The sequence below is a fragment of the Marmota marmota genome, unplaced genomic scaffold (assembly GCF_001458135.2).
Source record: "Marmota marmota marmota unplaced genomic scaffold, marMar, whole genome shotgun sequence".
In the NCBI taxonomy this organism is placed as follows: Eukaryota; Metazoa; Chordata; class Mammalia; order Rodentia; family Sciuridae; genus Marmota; species Marmota marmota.
The window spans coordinates 12268602-12287678 of record NW_026000019.1 but is presented as its reverse complement, the minus strand read 5'-3'; the positions used below and the strand labels follow the sequence as shown (position 1 = coordinate 12287678).

The 19077-nt window shown below is 43.5% G+C and overlaps 1 protein-coding gene across 10 annotated transcripts in view; it reads left to right on the top strand.

Moving 5' to 3' along the window:
• The window catches only part of Cacna1e (calcium voltage-gated channel subunit alpha1 E), a 367641-nt gene that overhangs the window by 133096 nt on the left and 215468 nt on the right, over positions 1-19077 (top strand). For all 10 annotated transcript variants that reach the window (XM_048809891.1, XM_048809893.1, XM_015491735.2 and 7 more), the window contains exons 5-7: positions 16434-16537; positions 17506-17658; positions 18852-19033. In XM_048809891.1, coding sequence (XP_048665848.1) covers positions 16434-16537; positions 17506-17658; positions 18852-19033 — 439 coding nt within the window. The remainder of the gene's footprint in view (positions 1-16433; positions 16538-17505; positions 17659-18851; positions 19034-19077) is intronic.

Here is a 19077-nt window from a genome sequence, read left to right as displayed (position 1 = left end):
CTAGGACTGCCTCAGTTCCTTCTGACAGCTTCAGCCATTTCATGTCCTGCTGGCCCCCACGCGGAGCAGGCACAGAGGGTTAGCATGCTGTATCTTCTCTGTGTTCAGAGCCCTGCTCCCTGGTGGCAGGACTGTGGCAGAGACTCCTTCCCGCTTGGCTCCGTGCTTCTTCTAGGAGACCTAGGCCCTCACTGATATTGGAAGGGTTTGATTGTTTTGTAAGGACCCAATGATTATTGGAGACTCTTTTTTGTGCACCTGTTGAATTTGTGTCATATTTGAAGTTCAGCCATCAGAACACATGCTGCAGCTCTCAGTATGGCGGTAAAATCCCTGGGCAGTGTGATGGTCCCCTGCATGGGCCACACAGATGGCTGTTGGGAAGAGCACCAGAGTTGTTCTCTGTGTCATCAGCTTCAGAAGGTTAGTGGGGTACTGCAGGCAACCTTGCCTTGGAAAAACAACAATAGTTTTTCTGACTTTGGAAGGAATATTTCCTCATTGAAAAAAATCTGTAAAGTACAGATAAATGTAAAGAAAATATAGTCATCTCTCCTTCTCCACAATGTGTTCCAGGATCTTTAGTAGATGCCTGAAACCACAGACAGAACTGAGCCCTACATATATTTTGTGTGTGTGTGGTGTGTGTGTGTGTGTGTTTTAATACATGTACATACTTCTGAGGTTGACTTATAAGTAAGAGATAAACAGCAATAACTAACATAAAATAGAACAGTTATGATGATAAACTCTATAAAAGTTATGTAAATGTGGTCTCTCTCAAAATATCTTGTCATACTTTTGTCTTTTCACTTGAAGGAGGCACTTTCTGACTTCTCTTTGGCATAATTGACTTTCCAGAATCACTACTCCTGTGCTTTGTAACTGTTATTAAACAAAATCAGGATTACTTGAACATAAGCATTGCAGCTCCACAATAGTTGATCTGAGGACTGAGAGAGCTGCAAGGTGACTACTAGACGGGTAGTGTATACAGGGCGGATACAATTCATATCTTGGTTGGAACACAGTGGGAAAGCTCAAGATTTAATCATGCTACTCAGAGTGGTGTGCAATTTGGAACATATAAATTGTTTATTTCTGGAATTTTTCATTTATTAGTTTCAAACTGTGGGTAGACGAAACATTGGAAAATAAAACAGTAGCCCAAAGGGAAGGCTACTGTAGTGATAACCTGCAGTTGCACCACTTAAAGATAATCAGCTTTACCATTTTGGTGTATTTTCTTCTCGTCTTTTTTGTTTATTTATATATTTCAAACTATGGAATGTATATTGTCGATAAAATATTTGCCCCTTACAATTATGCTTTTTTCCCTCCAGACTATGATGCCTTTTCTTCACATTATTAAGAGTTCTGTAGAAATAGCATGTTAATATTAATACATAATATTCCATGGAGTGAACTATACCTTATTGCTCTGTTGTTTTAACACCATGTATTCTCTGTGGGAAACCAGCATGGTAGCTCCTTAAAAAAATCAAACATAGAATGACCATAGATTCAGCATATACTCAGAAGAATTAAAAACAGGGTTTTGAACAAATTTGCACACCCATGTTTATAGCAGCATTGTTCATAATACCCAAAAGGTGAAAGCAATGCAAGTGTCCATCAAAGGAAACCAAATGCAACATATACACACAACAGAATATTATTCAGCCTTAAAAAGGAAACAAGCCCTGATACCATATGGATGACCCTTGCAGACACTATGCTAGTAATATAAAGTAGACACAAAACAACAAATGTTATATGATTCCACTTTTGTTAGGAACTAAGAGCAGTCAGATTCAGAGACAGAAAATAGAAGACAGATGCTAGGGAATGGAGGGAGTGGAGAGTTAGTTCTTAATGGGTGAGTAGTGGTTTTGGTTGTTCCACCATGTGAAAGTACCACCATGTGATGCTGCTATAAACATGGGTACTTACGGCTACTAACCATACGCTATAAAAAGTGGTTACGTGGTAAATTTTGTGTAATGTGTATTTTACCACAATTAAAAAGAAAAAACCTAAGGACTCTGATTTTTTTGAAGTCGGATTTATACTGAGGTTTAATTTGCATACAGTAAAATTTGTCCTTTTTAGATGTACAACTGTGTGTTTGGACGAATGTAAATGGTTGACTAACTACTATCAAGATCCAAACATAGAATATATTCTCACCCCAGAAGTTCCCCCATGCCCTTTCTAGTCCATCTGCTCTCCCCAGCCCCACCCTCCAGCAGCTACTCATGTGTTTGTCCTTTGAGTTTTGTCTTTTCCAGAATGTCATATAAGTGGAATCAGATCATGGAGCGCCCTTGGATTCTGGCTTCTTGCACTTAGCATGGTGTTTTGAGAGTCATCCATGTTGTTGTATGAATTCCTTTTTATTGCTACCTAGTATTCAATTTTGTGAATGTGCCATAATCTGTTTATTCTACAGTTGAGGGATATTTGGGTTGTTTTCAGTTTGGGGCAAATATGAATGTAACTGTGATCAGTAACCATTCCTTCCTAGGTAAGATGGTAACTGTAGGTGTAACTATAAGAAGCTGCTAAACTTTTCCAAAATTGGCTGTGTTATCCAGCAGCAGGACACAACAGTTTTACTTGCTCCACAAGGTCACTTGCATTTGGTATTGTCCAGATTTTTGAATATTTTGTGTAGTTGTTATTTTAGCCTTATGATAGGTATACAGTAATAAGTATCATGGCTTTAACTTATGCTTCCCCAAATAATTGTAGGATTATTATTTCTATGTATTATTTTTGTCTTCCACGTTTCTCTTTGGGAGGTGACTCTTCACTTCTTTGGGCCATTTTTAATTTGGATTATTTCATTATTTAGTTATAGGTGATTTTTAGATTTTTTTTTACTATTGTAGATAATGTTTATTTACATTTTAGAAATTTATATATAAAATTTGCATATAAACAATACTGTGTATATAACATTGATTAAAAATTTGCTCTTGTTTTGGAGTGTGTATTGAAGCAATTTCCTAAAGCTCTTGGGCTATAGAGAGTGAACAGCTGTAACATCCCTACAACCGTGAAATGGTCTATGTTTCTTTTTTTGTGAGTTGTCTGCACCTTGCCTTTTCCATGCTAAATTGACACAGAAATTTGCTGTGGCCATATCTGTACAGGGTCAGTTACAGAGTATGCAGAGCTCAGTGCCACCCTCGGCCTTTTACAGTATTTCCATTTTTTTCATAAAATATTAACTTGGTCTCAGCCTGGTTTCTTTCATGCTCAGAGGCCAGGAGCTAATTTGCATAGCTGGCAAGGTTAAAAATAACTTCAGAGCCCAAGAGAAAGATCATTGCCTTCAAGTTAAACTTGGACACTTGGTGTGGGTGCTTCCACGAGAGGCTGTAATCTCCTTGCCTAGACGCCATCATTAATAAACACGTTGTACTATTCCTTGTTAATAGAAAGAGGTGCTCTTTTAAAGTTCTCTCCGAGAAAATAGCCACACCACCTCATTTCCCTTATGTGGAAATAACATCTGGAGTCTTCCAAAATCTCAGCATTTTTTTTTGTTCACAATGAAAGTACAATTAAAACCACTTACTTGGTTGATGCTTGCATATCACTGTCAAACAGATTTGGGTAACAAGCCGTTCCTTCGTATATAGGCACAGTTCTTTTTAATTATTAATATTGCTTGGATTTTTATTATATTCCAAATAGGTGGTATGGGATGTGGTATGACTCAGAAGTACTGAAGGAATTTGGTTTAATGACTCTAAAAAGTAAAAAGCATTTTGTATTCTCTGACAAATAGCTCTAGTTCATTTGGGGGCTCTACAGAGGGTTGGTATTTTTTAACGACTTTGTGGTCACCTCTTCATCAAACTTGCTTTTGTCTTTTAGGCAAGTATGGGAAATTATCTAGGTATTTTTAAAAAAAAAATACCTGTCATGCTAGACGAAAGATAGCATATGCCTGTCACACAAATCACTCTCAGGCACTGTGGGCCAAACTAGGAAAGAAGAACAGTGGACACATGTACACATATATATTTAAAATTTATGGGTCTGGGATTTGTCTGAAAGGGTCATTGATTTGAAAAGGTTTTATAAACTCAAATAGATTCTTTAAGCCAGATATTTTCCAGAAAGCACGAAGAGCCCATCCCACAGCCCCACAAGAAGGAAGAGCTTTATTCCCGGGTCTTTTGCCCTTTGAAGGATTCCTGTAGTCAACCTTCCAGCCAGTGTTAGCCTACACTCATGGCTTTTGATGTTTTGGGAAGAAGATCTGGCTCTTTCGAGGATCATGAACGAATATAATTTTTGAGCCTTTTGGAAGTTAAAGAGGCAGCAGGGAGGGTTGTTTCGGTGTCCAAGCCACTTGCTGGGGTGACATCAAGTAAAAAGCCTGACTTTCTCTCATGGGCATGCCAGCTCTGCGCCAGGGGCATGATTCTTCTTTACCTGTAGAGCTCTCTTGGCTTTGCAGGTCTGTCTAAGCTCATTTCATCCTCTTGGTTTCTTTTGTAGGGGGCCTTACCTGAGCAGAATAGGTGAGTCGTGAGTGACAGAACCCTTACTGGGACTAGTTTGGGTGAGGCAAGGCTTTGCGGGGAGGGGCTGTCTCCCAGAAGTCCTGCACTGTAGAAAGATCAGGAAAAAGCTGGGCCCGAGGAACCACTGGCTCCAGCTCCTGCAGAATTCCTTCCCGCTTCCTGGCTCTGGCCTCTGTGGATCAGCTTGCTCCTTTCTTGCTGCAGCCAGCTCTCTGCTGTCGAGAGCATGGCTGACAGCAGCGCCTGAGCCTTTTGTGTTACGGCTTTAGCTGCTTCAGAAGAGAGCGACCAAACTATTGCTCTAGGTCCAAACATGCCAGGAAAGGAGCTGCCTGCTCTTGAGTCTGTTCAGCAATGCCACATGAGAATGCTGCAGTTTGGGGGAAGCCCTGCGGGGTTGGGGTGCTGTTGGTGGAGGGGAAGTACAGTAGGTGGCCACTCTGCAGAGCCAGTGGGGAGTGGCTTAGCATGCTGGAGTTCATTACTGCTTTCTCCTCACAAGGCCAGTGAATTAGCTGGTTCTGCACTGTACCTGGCTCGCCATCTCACTACGGCTCGGCTCGTTCCTGGTCCTGAGGGGGACTTGATGAGAGAAAGTGTGTAGGTGGAGGATCAACAGAAATCCCTCACCACTACTAGAAAAACAACTCAAAGAACATGTATTTATGTCAGCGAGTTCTTATAATGTGGGATTTCCCTCTCCGGCAATTCTCCTTTTTTGCCAACTCTCTGAAGCACAGTTTGGGTAACATTGATATGAAACCCTAATCATAGGACACCGTGAGGCTCTGCAGAGAAGCAGCTCTGTGGTCGTCCTAGAGAGAGCATTTGTCACATACATGTGCCTTTGGGATATATTTCTAGTTATTAGCCATTACCTTTTGTAGCTACCAAAAGCACTCCAAATTTGGAAGCTAAAATTCTGGGTCTGAATCTCACGTTGACCATTTACCATCCCAGTGACCTTGAGATAACCTGTTTTTCTCTGAGCCTTAATTCTCAAAGCTAAGAAATGAGGACCGTGTTACATGGATGGGACAGGGCTATGGAAACTGTTCTTTTCTTCTTTGTCAGTATCACCTGGGCTTGAATGACACTGACAAGATTTCTTCTTGTCTCTTGGCATTTCTCCTTGCTGGGTTTGAGTGAATAATCATGGATTTTCACAGTAGAGGAAGAAAGCTCACGACGTGGGTAGGGACGTGAGCCCCTGTTTCTGTTATGATGAGGCGAAGCAGGCAAAGCCCTTCTTTGTGTGTTTCTGCCTCCTCCACCTGGAGACATTGGGAAGCTCTTCTTTGGTTAAGAGCTTCCTTTGGAGACCTGCTGGATCCAGCTTGATGCCTCTCTAAGGTGTTTGAAGGGCAGTGGGGCATTTTCTTATGCTGTCAGATGGAAGCATTGTGGCTGGACTCATCCTGGAAATTTCTAGTTTCGGTCTGGGAGGGGCTGTCTGTGTAGACAGGGACTAATTATAAAACACATGCCTAATCTTTAGTCAGCTGTTGAGTGTTGTTCAGCTTGAAGGAGCCACTTTTGCTCCTGCAGGAGTGGTTCTTGACGTTTGGTGACTTTTCCCCCCCAGAGGACACTTGATGATGCTGGGAGCCACTTGTCATAGCTGAGTAGGGAGTGGTGGGGTTGCTATTGGGATCTAGTCTTTAGAGGCCGAGGATTCCGCTAAATCTCTGACCATCTATAGGACCACTCCCCACAACAAAGAATAATCTGTCCCCAAATGTTGGCACAGTTTCTTCTCCTTGATTATGACATGGTTTGATTGTTAACATTTCCTTTGGTAGGGAAGGAAAGGGATGGTTTTTAGGCCACAACTTTTCTCCCAATCAAAAGGTATATTTTGGGATTACACCCTAAGATTGAAGCTGAATTGGGAACACCATTTTAAATTCCACAAGTGGTTGCCTTAACTTTGGTTTAAGACAGAGAAATTTGTCTCCCCCCGCCCCACCCCTGGGAAATGGCACAGATTTTCCTTACTGGAAAAGGCATGTTGACCCTTCCTGCCTTTCCGACCTCCCAAGAAATGTTAGGGCTTTTGGCTATCATTTATTGTCAGTAGAGCAGACAGAGAAACAGATGAAAGAAGAAAGCCTGGATTCCAGTTTTGCCGTAAATTAACTCAGACCCAAAAACTGTTGAATGAAACGTATCAATGTATCAAAAATCCCCCTGTCCCCGAAACAAACCAGAGGTAACAGGTAACTGCTGTGTGATAATTTTTCAGTGTGTGTATGAGCGAGGTCTTTCTTTAGCACTGCTCTTACCAGAAAAGGGAACAGGTCTCCTCCTAGAATGCTGTGTCCACAGTTCTTGGAACAGTACAGCAAAGCCTTTCAAGGCAAACTGTTTCATCATTCTGGGTAAACACCAAGAAGCTGAGGGGTGCTGTTCCAGCAGGTACTCTTGTTGGTCCATCCGACCTCTTTAGAACAGTCTTCTTAGCATGAATGTATTGGCGGGTCCCTATACCAGGGTGTTCCATACTGTGGGTTAGCCCCATTAGAGGGTCAGGAAGTCAACTCAGTTGGTTGCAACCAGCATAAAACATAAGAAAGGATCCAAGAGAAAATTTGAGTACATCACAGAGAGAAAAAGTAATTCTTTAATGAAATGTGTAAGTACATCCTACTTGCAGTGTAGGCTCTGACCAAATGTAGGCTCTGACCAAAAAGGTTCCAAAATCATTGCAGTTAGTTTTTTTTTTACTTTTGTTCTAGAACACAGGTCTATTGAAGCATATTTTTCCTTGTAACTAAGTGGCCTTAGTTCTATCTCTTGCCCATTCCTAAACAGTCATTACCCAGGACAGTGGGTGATTTCCTTTGACTCATCGAGGTTTACCCACGGGGGTTCTGGAGAGGGACCAACCTCTGCAGGATTGCATGGCCTTGAGGTAGCTCTGCTATCAGGGAAGAGTGCTGTAGAGGAGGTGAGCAGTGCTCAGCCCCTGGACGGTCTGTGAGGCTAGCAGGTGGCATTAATTCAGGGGCAGAGACTAAGGCCAATTCTTGGTTGTAGCAACTGGAGCCGGAGTTGAAGACAAGGAGAGAGATCAATGGTTCCACCAGGGAAATTCTTTGAACTCAGAGTAGCGGTGTGACATTTCATTGTGACATGTAAGCCTCCAAGTGTAAGCTCTTTGACTATTGCCAGGTTTAATCCAAACCCCTAACAAAATGTATAGAGTATTCCTTGTTGACATTTCCCAGTTTTCAGACTCTCTTCTCTCTCGATTCACTAGGTTCCTGGTTCATCAGCCGATTTCAGTTTTTCCAACATGCTGATCTCCTGCCTGCCATTGGGCCTTCTGTGCATGCCTTTTTCTGCATTGAGATGTTCTTCCCTCCTTAATTTTTCGGGTCTACTTAAGTTTCACCTTCAGACCTTTCTTCCTGAACCTTCCTCTGACTGTAACTGTTTAATGTCTCTTTTATGAAGTTTCATAGGAAAATCATCATCTCCGTCTGTCCTCTATTGTAATGCCAGTGTCTATGCTCAGCAAGTACCAGGTGATGGCAGAGTGGGTTTGGGGCTGTGGGGTGGAAGTAGGCCCAATAGCATCAAGGGTCCCAGGTAGAGGGTGAGCCACTTGCAGTTACTGAAAACAGGGTTAGCCTGACATCTTCTTTTTCTCTTCCTTCACCTCAACATATATTTGGTCAAGTTGACTTTTTTTTTTTTTTTTTTTGGTTTGTCTCTGTGAACAATTTAACATAAAGGGATTTTTTTTATTTTTAATAAAATGAAGTAGAGTCTCTAGAAATTGATTCCCAAATCTAATCACACTCTAAGTAATTTATTTAAAAGAAATGTAGAACAAAATATTATGTGTAATTCAGTGAATTTTTGATAGAGTAAAATGATTTACACATGACGTTAAAGTGCTCTCAGGATCTCTGATTGTGTGGGTGCCATCGGCCCAGACATATCCCAGATATGTGGCTGCGTCCAGCCACTCTGCTCTAGGGGGAGTATATTAGCACCCACTTCTCCTAGAGTCAAGGGTACTGTTGCCTATTGTTAGGGAAGGGGCCTGTTTTAGTCAGCTTTTTTTGCCAGTTTGACCAAAAGATCCAACAAGAACAATTTTAGAGGTGGAAAAGTTTATTTTGGTCTCACAGTTTCGGAGGTCTCAGTCCATAGATGGCCAACGTCATCGCTCTGGGCCAGGGATGAGGTGGAAGGGCATGGTTCAGGAAAGCAACTCAGGGCTCGGCACTAGGAAGGGGGGAGAGAGAGAGAGAGAGAGAGAGAGAGAGAGAGAGAGAGAGAGAGAGAGAAATGTGTGTTTTCTCACCAAGGACAAACCCTACAGGACTCCAATTACCACCCACTTAATCTGTTCAAATGGATTACTGCACTGGTTCCGTTAAGGTTCTTATAACCCAGTCATTTCACCTCTAAACATTCCTGGATTGTCTCACACACGAGCTTTTGGGGGACACCTCATATCTAAGCTAAGATGGAAAGGTGGAGGCAATCTTTACTGTCAAGGGGTTGCTGAGAACAGAGTTATGAGGACCCATTAACAACCAGACTTCTGTTCTAAGATACAAGAACCGTATGTAGCTGGGTTTTTTGTGTTGAGCAGCTTCTCTGGGTGTTGAGAGGAAGAGGAGGTGAGTGAGCTGCAGGAGTGTAGCATCCCCCCAGGGCAGGCTTTGGTCGTGGTCTTAGAGCCAGGAGGGGCCTGAGAGGACCCGGAACCTCATCTTACCTCATTTTAAAGATGAGAGGATTGTTGTGTCCTTTCTCTTCTCTCTCTGCAGCACCTATTTACCAAGTGCTTTTTAAGGGCTAGTTTGTAGGGGACTTTGTTTTTGTTTTTAGCTCTCTCTCTCTCTCATCCACCTTCTGCAATGATCCCTGATTTCGCTTCTGGGAGACTCTTCTTGTGTGTGTGTGTGTGTGTGTGTGTGTGTACATGTGCGCGCGCACTCTTTATGGGTGACTTGTCACCTTAGACGTGGTGGAGAATTGTCCCAGGACAGTCAGATGGGGTTCAGTGGGACGTGGGACTCTTTCTTCATCTCCTCTAGCGTCTGTGTCTGCAGTCCTTGGGCTCTTTAGCTCCCAGGTCCTCCTCCCTCCATCTGCAAAACCAGCAGCACAGATAAGATAGCATCTTGCTGCAGTCCTGGGGCTGTCATCTTCTCTAGTCGAATCTTTCTCTGCCTTCCTCCTAAAGGGACCCTTGTGATTGCATTTAGAGCCCGCCAGGGTAATGGTGCCTCCATCTTAAGTTTCCTTAGATTAGAACCTCGCGCTCCCTACTGTCCAAAGGTTCTGCTTTCCTCTTTTCCCACCCTAGTCTTCCAGTGTCTCTTCACTTCTACGAGCTCCTGATACCTTCTCAGGATACTTTCTGTGTATGGGGGTGGGGGGCTTCTGGGGATTGAACCCAGGAGCACTTAACCACTGAACCACATCTCCAGGCTTATATATATTAGAGACAGGGTCTTTTTGAGTTGCTTAGGACAGTGCTAAGTTGCTGAGGCTGGCTTTGAACCTGTGATCCCTGCCTCAACCTCCTGAGCACCTAGGATTACAAGCATGTGCCATGGTGACTGGTACTTTACATTTTTTTTTTGCGGGGAGGGGACAGACCAGTTTAAAAGAGCTAGAATCTGTTTCTGTTGCCTGTAATCTGGAGTCTACTGGTAAATCATCAGTATGTGAATCACTTTATGAGCATTATCCTTTTTAATCTTCATATCAACCCTCTTACAAAGGCACTATCCCCAATTTATAGAGAAGAAACCTGTAGCTCAGAGTGGCAGTTGCATAATCATGACAGATATTGTAGGTGATAGAACTGGGACTACCAGTATGACCAGAGAGTATGCACTTTACTCCTTTCTCAGAATCCTTATTCAAGTGTCTTTGGACTGGAAACCTTTTCCAAGGAGGAGGTAGAATGTCATGTGGGTGCGAGGTCTGAATCATACATTTAGACAGGTAGAGAAAGCAAGGAAGAGGTGGGCCAGGCAGGAGGGAGGCTGGGGGGCAAGAAGCAAATCCTAGAGATGCTTCAGAAGACGGACATGACATGTTGGTGCCTCCTGGAAGTAAAGTGGTAGGAGAAAGGAAGGAGCCAGCCACTGGTGAAATGCTCCTGAGTGGACATGGTCACTCAATATGTGGACTACCCCGGGGAATGGCATCCTGACTCAACTTAGCTGGGAATTCAAGTTGAATTAGGTCCCTTCCTACTTCCCCTTGGTCTCCTCATAATGTGAGCTAGTTAAACCTCTCACATCTTTGCTAGTTAATCATCCTTTTCTCTTGGATGCTAATGAAGCAAACAAAGTTCTTCCTTGGTATTTATATATATAGGTTGAGACAAACAGGTAATTTCTGAACTCAGTAGGGACTCCTTGGTCTAATGCTGAAAGACCCCTGGTTTGTGTCTATTCTCAGAAGAGAACTTGCAGATTTGTCTAGGCTGGGGCAAAAACTAAGAGGGGACCTCTTTCCTTGGTCATTTCTGGTCACTACCTATATTAATAAGTTTTCCATTCCAATAACAGAGTACCTGAGAGAGTCAACTTTTAAAAAAAGGAAAGGTATATTTTGGCTCATAGTTTTGGCAGTTTCAGTCCGTGATCAAGTTCACCTGAGGGCCAAACACAGTTGACCCCACTGCTTTTGGGTCTGGGGTGAGACAGTAAGTATGTCATGGTGGGAGCATGTGGTAGGGCAAGCTGCTGACCACATGGTAGATGAGAAGTAAAAAAGAAAAAGAAGAGAGGAGGGTCCCACTGTCACCTTCAAAAGCTCCTTCCCAGCGACCTAACACCTCCCACTAGGCCCCATCTCTTAAAGGCTCTGCTACCTCCCTATAGTGCCATAGGGTGGGGTCCAATCTTCAACATGCAGGCCTTTGGGGGCATTCCAGATATCATGTAAGTATACTTGCTAGAATTAGCAAACAAATCCATGAGATGTCCCATTAAATTTGAATTTCATATTTTAACTAAACAATACATTACACAATAATTGCACTAAAATTATTTGTTGCTTATCTGAAATTCAAGTGTAACTGGGCAGCCTGCATTTTATCAGGTAATCCTCAATCCAAACCCACTGCTTCTGGGTTTTCAGGTATGGAAGTGAACCAGTGGAACGTGCCTGTAAAGACAGACTATAAGACCTGGATTGACAAAGAATCTAGGGGAGCACCCCAGGTCAAAAGGAACACAGGGTTGAAGAACTCTGGGGGTACTGACTGGAGAGGGGTGATTTGGTTCAAGTTGCCCAGGGCATCACTTCCATCTCCTGTTCTGCTGGGCTGCTGCAGTGGCCTCTGCCTCGAAGGGCTCATGCCACTCATCAGGAACTGCATCAGCCTCTCCTCATCCTCTTCCTACCTGCTGGAAACCCAAGGAAACACATTAGAGGGAGGCTGAGCCATGACAGCCAACAGGAGAGAGTTATTGATCTCCACTGTATGCCCTATGCACTGTCAGTGTCGGTGGTGGTGGGGTTGAGGTTGCTCTCCGACTGTCCTCTGCTAGGGGTATAGTTGTGAACTGAGTTCCCCTTCTGTATTGAACTTCCCATGGGGCTCTGTGCCTACGGTGGCAAAAGAAGTAGAAATGGCGTCTGCTTCTGAAGAGCATAGGCATATGCCTCTTGGGACGGTGGAGGACTTAGGCTTTTATTCACTCAAGGTTGGAGTTATCCTCAGTGGCCTCCCTCTGACTGTGGTGTCTCTCACTTGCCATTTAGGCAGTTTTTGGAGTAATTGGAAGGCATGCGAGGTCCTGAGAATGGCAAATCTGTGGCACTTGGTGGTTGGTGGCCTTAGAATGAAGGAAATCAAGTTTTACCTGTTCATTTGAGGGCCAGACACAGTGACTTTGATATTTATAGCAACCTACTGGACCAAGAGACTGACAAACTAGTTCTGGGGAAAAGTGCCCCACATAATGACAGAGAAGGGAAAGTATCGGCTTTGACACCAGAGGACATCTGACCTTCACTCCTCCTCTTCCTCTTATGAGCCATTTAATTTATTTCTGAGCCTTGGTTTTTGTCTTCTACGAAATGGAAACAATAGTCATATTAGGATATTTTTGAGGATTTAATGAGATAACATTTGAAAATGCTGGCAGGTAGTGAGCTCTGTATGGGGCACTGCAGTGTTTTCTATTCTACCTTGTTAGGATGTTCAATGGGACGGCATGATCATATCATTTATGTCTGTTTCCACTAGGCTGAGGGTCAAGGGCCATTCCCTACTGCTCCCTTTCCCCCTCACCTCCTGCATGGGCCTGGTATAGTTGGCTGGACTGTATATCCCAAGGCTTAGGTTTTACTGGGAGGTCAGTCTCTAACTTTGGAATTTTTGTCCATGCTTCCTTCTATCTCTAGCCCTCCTACTGAGGACTAGGCCGATCCTGTCCTGTGGAATGTGCTTAGGAGCAGCAGTCCTAGAAGTTTATCGGAAGGTCCTCATTAGACTCCCTATGCTGGAGGACAGTCTACTCCTCTGTGCTCAAATACATGTAGGTTTGAGTAGCGTCCCAGCTTTGCTACCCTGCTCCTCTCATTAGTAAGCTCCAGGATTCCTGTGATAGTGCTCTCCTTTTGATCTGTGCTTCAACAGATTTATTAATTTCATCAGTGCAGTTCAAGTTCAACCTATCAAATTTTTATTGAGCACCTCTGATTTGCCAGGCACTGGGCTAGGTTTGGTAGGAACAGAGTACAACGGTGTTATTGTTTGGTTATTAAATGTCCCCACAAGGGGCAAGAAAGCCATGCATTGAAGGCTTGGGTGCCCGCCAGTGGTGCTATTGGGGTTTGATGAAACTTTGAGGAGGTGCGGTTTGATGGAAGGACGTTAAGTCATTTGGGGCATGTCCTTAAAGTGGATATTAGGACCCTAGTTGCTCCTTTCTCTCTGTTTTTGCTCCCTGGCTGCCATGCGGTGAGCAATTTTCTCTGCCACACACTTCTGCCATGATTTACTGCCTTGCCACAGACTCCAAAGCAATGAAGCCAAGTGACTATGGAGTGAAAATTCTGAAACCATGAGTCAAAATCAGTCTTTCCTCCTTGTAAGTTGATTATCTCAGGTACTTTGTCACAGTGATGGAAAACTGACTAACACAGACAGTATCTCTATTGAGGTGTTTCAGATCTAGTGGAAGAGACACATGAGAAGGCAGAATTTCTCTAGGATGTGGTAAGGGCTGTGATGGAGGTGCACACAGAATTGTATAGGAGCACAGAGCAGGGTCCTTTTCCTTCATTATATTTTTCCTCCAAAAATCCCATTGCCCCTGCTTCTAACAGGTAGACAGAGGAGCCAGGTTATAATTTCTGTCTTCAGAACTTTATGAATAATGGAGGTTAGACATCAGCCAGTGGTTGATAGGCATCTATTAAAGATCCAGTTGGAAATCCTTCTGTGCTGGAGAAAAGAAAATTCTAAGCGGCGAGAAAGCAGGAGGTCACAGGGTGCATGGCCGTGGGGGAATCTGGGGAGCAGGTGGGTTCAGTCAAAGGTTCACTTGGTGACAAGAGCATGACATATCTTATGGCTGGACCTGCAACCCATGCCTATTTTTGGTTCTTTCAAGTTAGCTTTCTGTTTGTTCTCTTTCCTGTGTGACTTTTCTGTTTCTCTGATATTTGCTTCTTCCCTGTTTTTTTCCTTCCCTGTCTGCATCCCCACGATTTTGCTGCTTAATCTCCTCTCATCTCTTTATTCTTTTTAAATAGCATTTTCCTTTCTTTATACATTGGAGCCTTCTTGGCCTTTTAATTTTGCCTGACTGCCTCTATCTCCAGGCTCTGAAACATGCCTGTTAAACTCTCCAGGTTTGGGGAGGAAATTCTCATTTCCAAAGCTTCTTTGTATAATATGAAAGAACATCTCATGTGTACCTGGTATCCTAGGAAACAGAACTCAGTTTCTGAACAGGGCAGAGTCCGCACAGTGCATTTGTAAGACACGGTGAAAGCAGTCTTGCACCTGGGCAGCAGGAGACTCGGTCCCTTTATTAGGTGGGGAACAATGCCTGTTCTCCTGCAGGTCTCTATCACTGTCCCATCTCTGAAGTTTCTCTTGTCTTTCTCCCCTTTCTCTTTCTGTCCTATTTTCAAGTTCAACTTCCCATGTTTCTCCTTGATCTATTTTTCTCACTCCCTTCCTAATTTCTTTCTTTGGTCATGAGAGAGAGAGAGTTCAAAGCAGTGTCTGCATCTCTGTTCCCCCAAGTCCTTCCATTTCACATGATGGTATGGGAGTTTGGGTCAGGAAAGATGGGGAAGACTTGGAAAGCTTGTCCAGTTGCTGAATGCCTTATGAGACTAGGATGTCTTTCTGATTCTTGTTTTGAGGTAGGATGAACATAGAGAATCTGAAAGTTGAAAGAGATCTTCACTGGCCATTAAAATGACCTTAACACAAGGAAGATACTTTCCTTCCTAAAGAGCCCTGCAGCCTGTCCCTGGACAGAGCTAATTTTGGAAAGGGTATTCCACATTAAGAATCCTGGACGGTTGTTGGCCAGCACTCCTTCACAGTCAGTGTTAGGATTACCTTGTCCTGGGTCTGTTCTTGGTACCTGTTGATCCTGCATCTGCTTCCTAGAGCATAAATCTTTTATACAGTTCTCTTTCAGGCATTGAAGACATGTCAAATATTGAAGGCACTTCAAGTATTTTCTCTGAAACTTGAAATATTTCATAGGTTCCTCCAAAACAATAAAATAAAATAAACCATTCTTGACCCCTTTCAGCTACAATAGAAAATTCAGAAAGACTCATTTCCTGGTGTTTCTGGATAGCTGACTCAGTCCTAGAGAGGCCATGAGGGATAAAAAGTATGATCTCACTAAAGACTAAAACTAGCAAATTTTAAACTGATGTTTTATTCAATTAGTATCAGTAGTCTTTGCATCAAAAACAATGTTAATGGTGCACATTATGATTTATAGATCACTATTAATATTCAATACATCTAATTTTATTTCTACAGCTAGGCCATGGTAATTTCCTCTTTTGTAGATGAAAAGGAGAGGGTCCTGGTGGTGGGTGACTGTTTCAAGTCCTAGTTCTCACGTTGAGTCATGACCTGAACTCCATTCTTCTGGCACTTAGTCTTCTGCTACATCATTCTTTAATATATGTGTGTCCTTGTCTCCCCAAAGTATCTGCAGTGTCATGGGAGTCTATGCAATAAACGGTCTCTTCTGGACAAGGCGGTTGGTGTAGACAATCTAGTAGGATTCTTATGGGTTATTTTTTATGTATGTTTCTGAATGTGACTGTGGAAGGTGGATAAATGAAAGCAAAGAAACCTAGTTCAGGTCAAAGAGTAGTTTGGAGTCTAATTATTAGAATTCTGGTAACGTATGGAGGCTACCCAAGTTATTACAGAGCATTGGTGTGATTGATTTGTTAGTTAAAAATTCTAAGTGTCAAGGTACAGTGCAATGACTTCTCCTTTAGTGGTATTAATCCAGAGGAGTTTCTTGAAGGAGAGAAGAAGGAGAGGAATCTAAGAAAACTATGAAATTAAAAAAATGTGAGTGTCTAAGTCAGCTGGAGGTGGGGGATAGGAGGAAGAGTCAGGCATCAGGATGCTGGGTACTTCTCTGCTGCTCCTCAGTTGGGGCTTCAATGATTCTCGTTGGTAAGTTTTCCTTCTTTGCAAAGTGAAACCCAGATGGCTAAATTTAACTCAACTTGACACCACTGGTGATTCACCCAGGCTCAGGTGCGCCCACATACAGCTGGTATCAGCTTTGTGTGCTTTCCAGGCTGAGCCTACTGCAGCCCAGCTCCCCCCGAGGAACGGGAGGGGACAGCCAGGCTGTGTTAACCTTGACTCTTCTGTGTCTCCATCTGCAGCATCCTGGCCACTGCGGGGACCCACTTCAACACCCACGTGGACCTGAGGACCCTCCGGGCTGTGCGTGTCCTGAGGCCCTTGAAGCTGGTGTCAGGGATACCTAGTGAGCACTTGCTTTCTTCTTTCTGCTCTGCTAGTAACTTTATTGATGTGTTTTCCACCGGATCCTGGGTTAGAGACAATTTGGGATAAACAAAGAAACAATTCCTCCTGGGAGGAGGCCCCAGTGGTAATCAAGATGCAGCAATAGGGCCTAACATTTCACTCTGAATTTTAACTCCTTTTTCAGATTTAAAAGATGATGGAATATTTTTGTAGAACATTTGGAAAGTAGAGAAAACCACAAAAAAGAAAATGAACATTTCTCATGTTAGCAAACTTTATCATTCATTTTCCCTGTACATTTTAATATAATTGGAATCATTATGCATACATATGTAGTTTTGAATGCCCAAATAAGCATTGTACATTCTCTTATGTGTACTGTGATTTATTTAGCCATTTTTTTAACGTGGCTGAAGAATATGAAAAATAAAGATAATTAATCCTCATTTTTCTCCCCACTATGAAGAAGAGTGCTACAACACATTGTTATTTAAACGTGTATTCAGATACCTGGCTATTTTCTTAGGCTAGAAGCCTAGAAATGTAACGTGGGGGTCAAAAGCAGATAATTGTACTGAGGGTGCTCCTCTCACAGTGGGTGGGAGAGCTGGTCTGGTTTAGGGTGGTAGGGAAGATGGAGCAGGGTGAGGCCTAATTAGGAAAGGAACATATTCTAATAAGTTCAGTCAACAAGAGGAATCCAAAGACAACGTGGATGGAACAGGAGGACGGGCGATGGGCAGGTAAATGATGAGGGAAAGGTGAGGAGGGAGGAAGGCGGAAGAGGAACGTGGTCATGGCCGTCTGTGGCCTGACTGTCCTAGTCATCTCATTGTGAATTGTCTCTGTCCTCTCGGGACCAATGGCTGTCTTCTCTCGGAGACTTGCCCTCCTCCTAGGATGAATAGAGCTGCCCTGGCAGGTGGTGCTCAGGGGGCAACGTGTCCTTCTCTGTTCTCCCTCTAGGTCTGCAGATCGTGTTGAAGTCCATCATGAAGGCTATGGTGCCTCTTCTGCAGATTGGCCTTTTGCTCTTCTTTGCCATTCTGATGTTTGCTATCATTGGCTTGGAGTTCTACAGTGGGAAGTTACATCGAGCATGCTTCATGAACAATTCAGGTAAGTCCATTATTTTCTGTTTTTTTTTTCCCTTCCTCTTCCCTCTGGTCACATTATTTTAAGCTCTCCCACCCACTGTGAGAGGAGCACCCTCAGTACAATTATCTGCTTTTGACCCCCACGTTACATTTCTTTGGAGCCTGGTTGAAAAATGTGCATCCTATGCCAATTCTGGAATTAGAATCAGAAACGTCTTAGTCAGCAGTCTTTTGAGGCACAGTCAGCTTAAAGATCCCCATTTGACACTGTTCTCACAAAGAAAATAACCTTTTAGGTTTGTAGGTGGATGACTTCAAATAGGTGGTCTCAGTTTCCTTCTAAAGTAGAGGGATATGTTCGATGCATGTCCCATGCCATCAGTCCAAATAAATATCCTTTATCCAGTGCATCTTTTGCCTACAGGACAATGAGACAATGAGACTCAGAGACAGTAGTCAGACTGGGTCTCTCTGGATCTAAGGAGACAGTTTTCTTCCGTGCTCCATCTTAGATTTTTCCTTGTTCTGTGTTTTGACCCAGACCTAGTATGGAAGAACTGAGAGAGCTCTGAGCTTGGCTTGGCAACTGTGCTTGGGAGATTGGTGGGGTGCACAAACCACAAACCGTTTTTATGTCTTACTTGTTCTTTTCAAGTTGAATTGAGGACCCTAGGAGGAAAGGGAAGGGTAGACAGGCTGAAGAATCTCCAATAGGCACCATGTTTTTATGAAAAAAAAATCTTCCAAGCATTTTAACTTTTTACCTTTTATCAAAAGCTAGAAATCTATGCTAGAACAACATCCACTAAAGGGACGGTAGTTTAGAACTGTCCCCAAGAAATCCAGGAAGAAGTCAGAGTTTATCCTGGATTCTGCAATTAGGCAATCATCAAGATTCTGCCTTTCCCTTGGGGTCTTCTGTGGGATTCAGTCCTGTAAATTCCTGTGGTCCTACAGGTGAGGGTGGAGGTTGGGGCCAGCAGAAAGTGGCTGGTCATATGGAGGAGAGACTCCATTTTCAGAAGAGACTGGGAAACCTCAGGTTGAACACATGGCATGTGAGCTGGGAGGCATAGAGGAGAGGGTGCCTGAGACAAGAAGGGCAAGCCTCCGTCAGCAGGCAGTAGACTTGTTTACTTGTGGCTTCTTGGGGTTGTTTCCAGCTCATGCTAAGCACCATGTGGTTTACCCCCCACTCTCCAAATGTGCCTGCAGGTATTCTGGAAGGATTTGACCCCCCACACCCGTGTGGTGTGCAGGGCTGCCCAGCTGGTTATGAATGCAAGGACTGGATCGGCCCCAACGATGGGATCACCCAGTTTGATAACATCCTTTTTGCTGTGCTGACTGTCTTCCAGTGCATCACCATGGAAGGGTGGACCACTGTGCTGTACAATGTGAGTAGAGCTGTGGGGCGGGGGAGGAGGAGGGCGGAAACCTG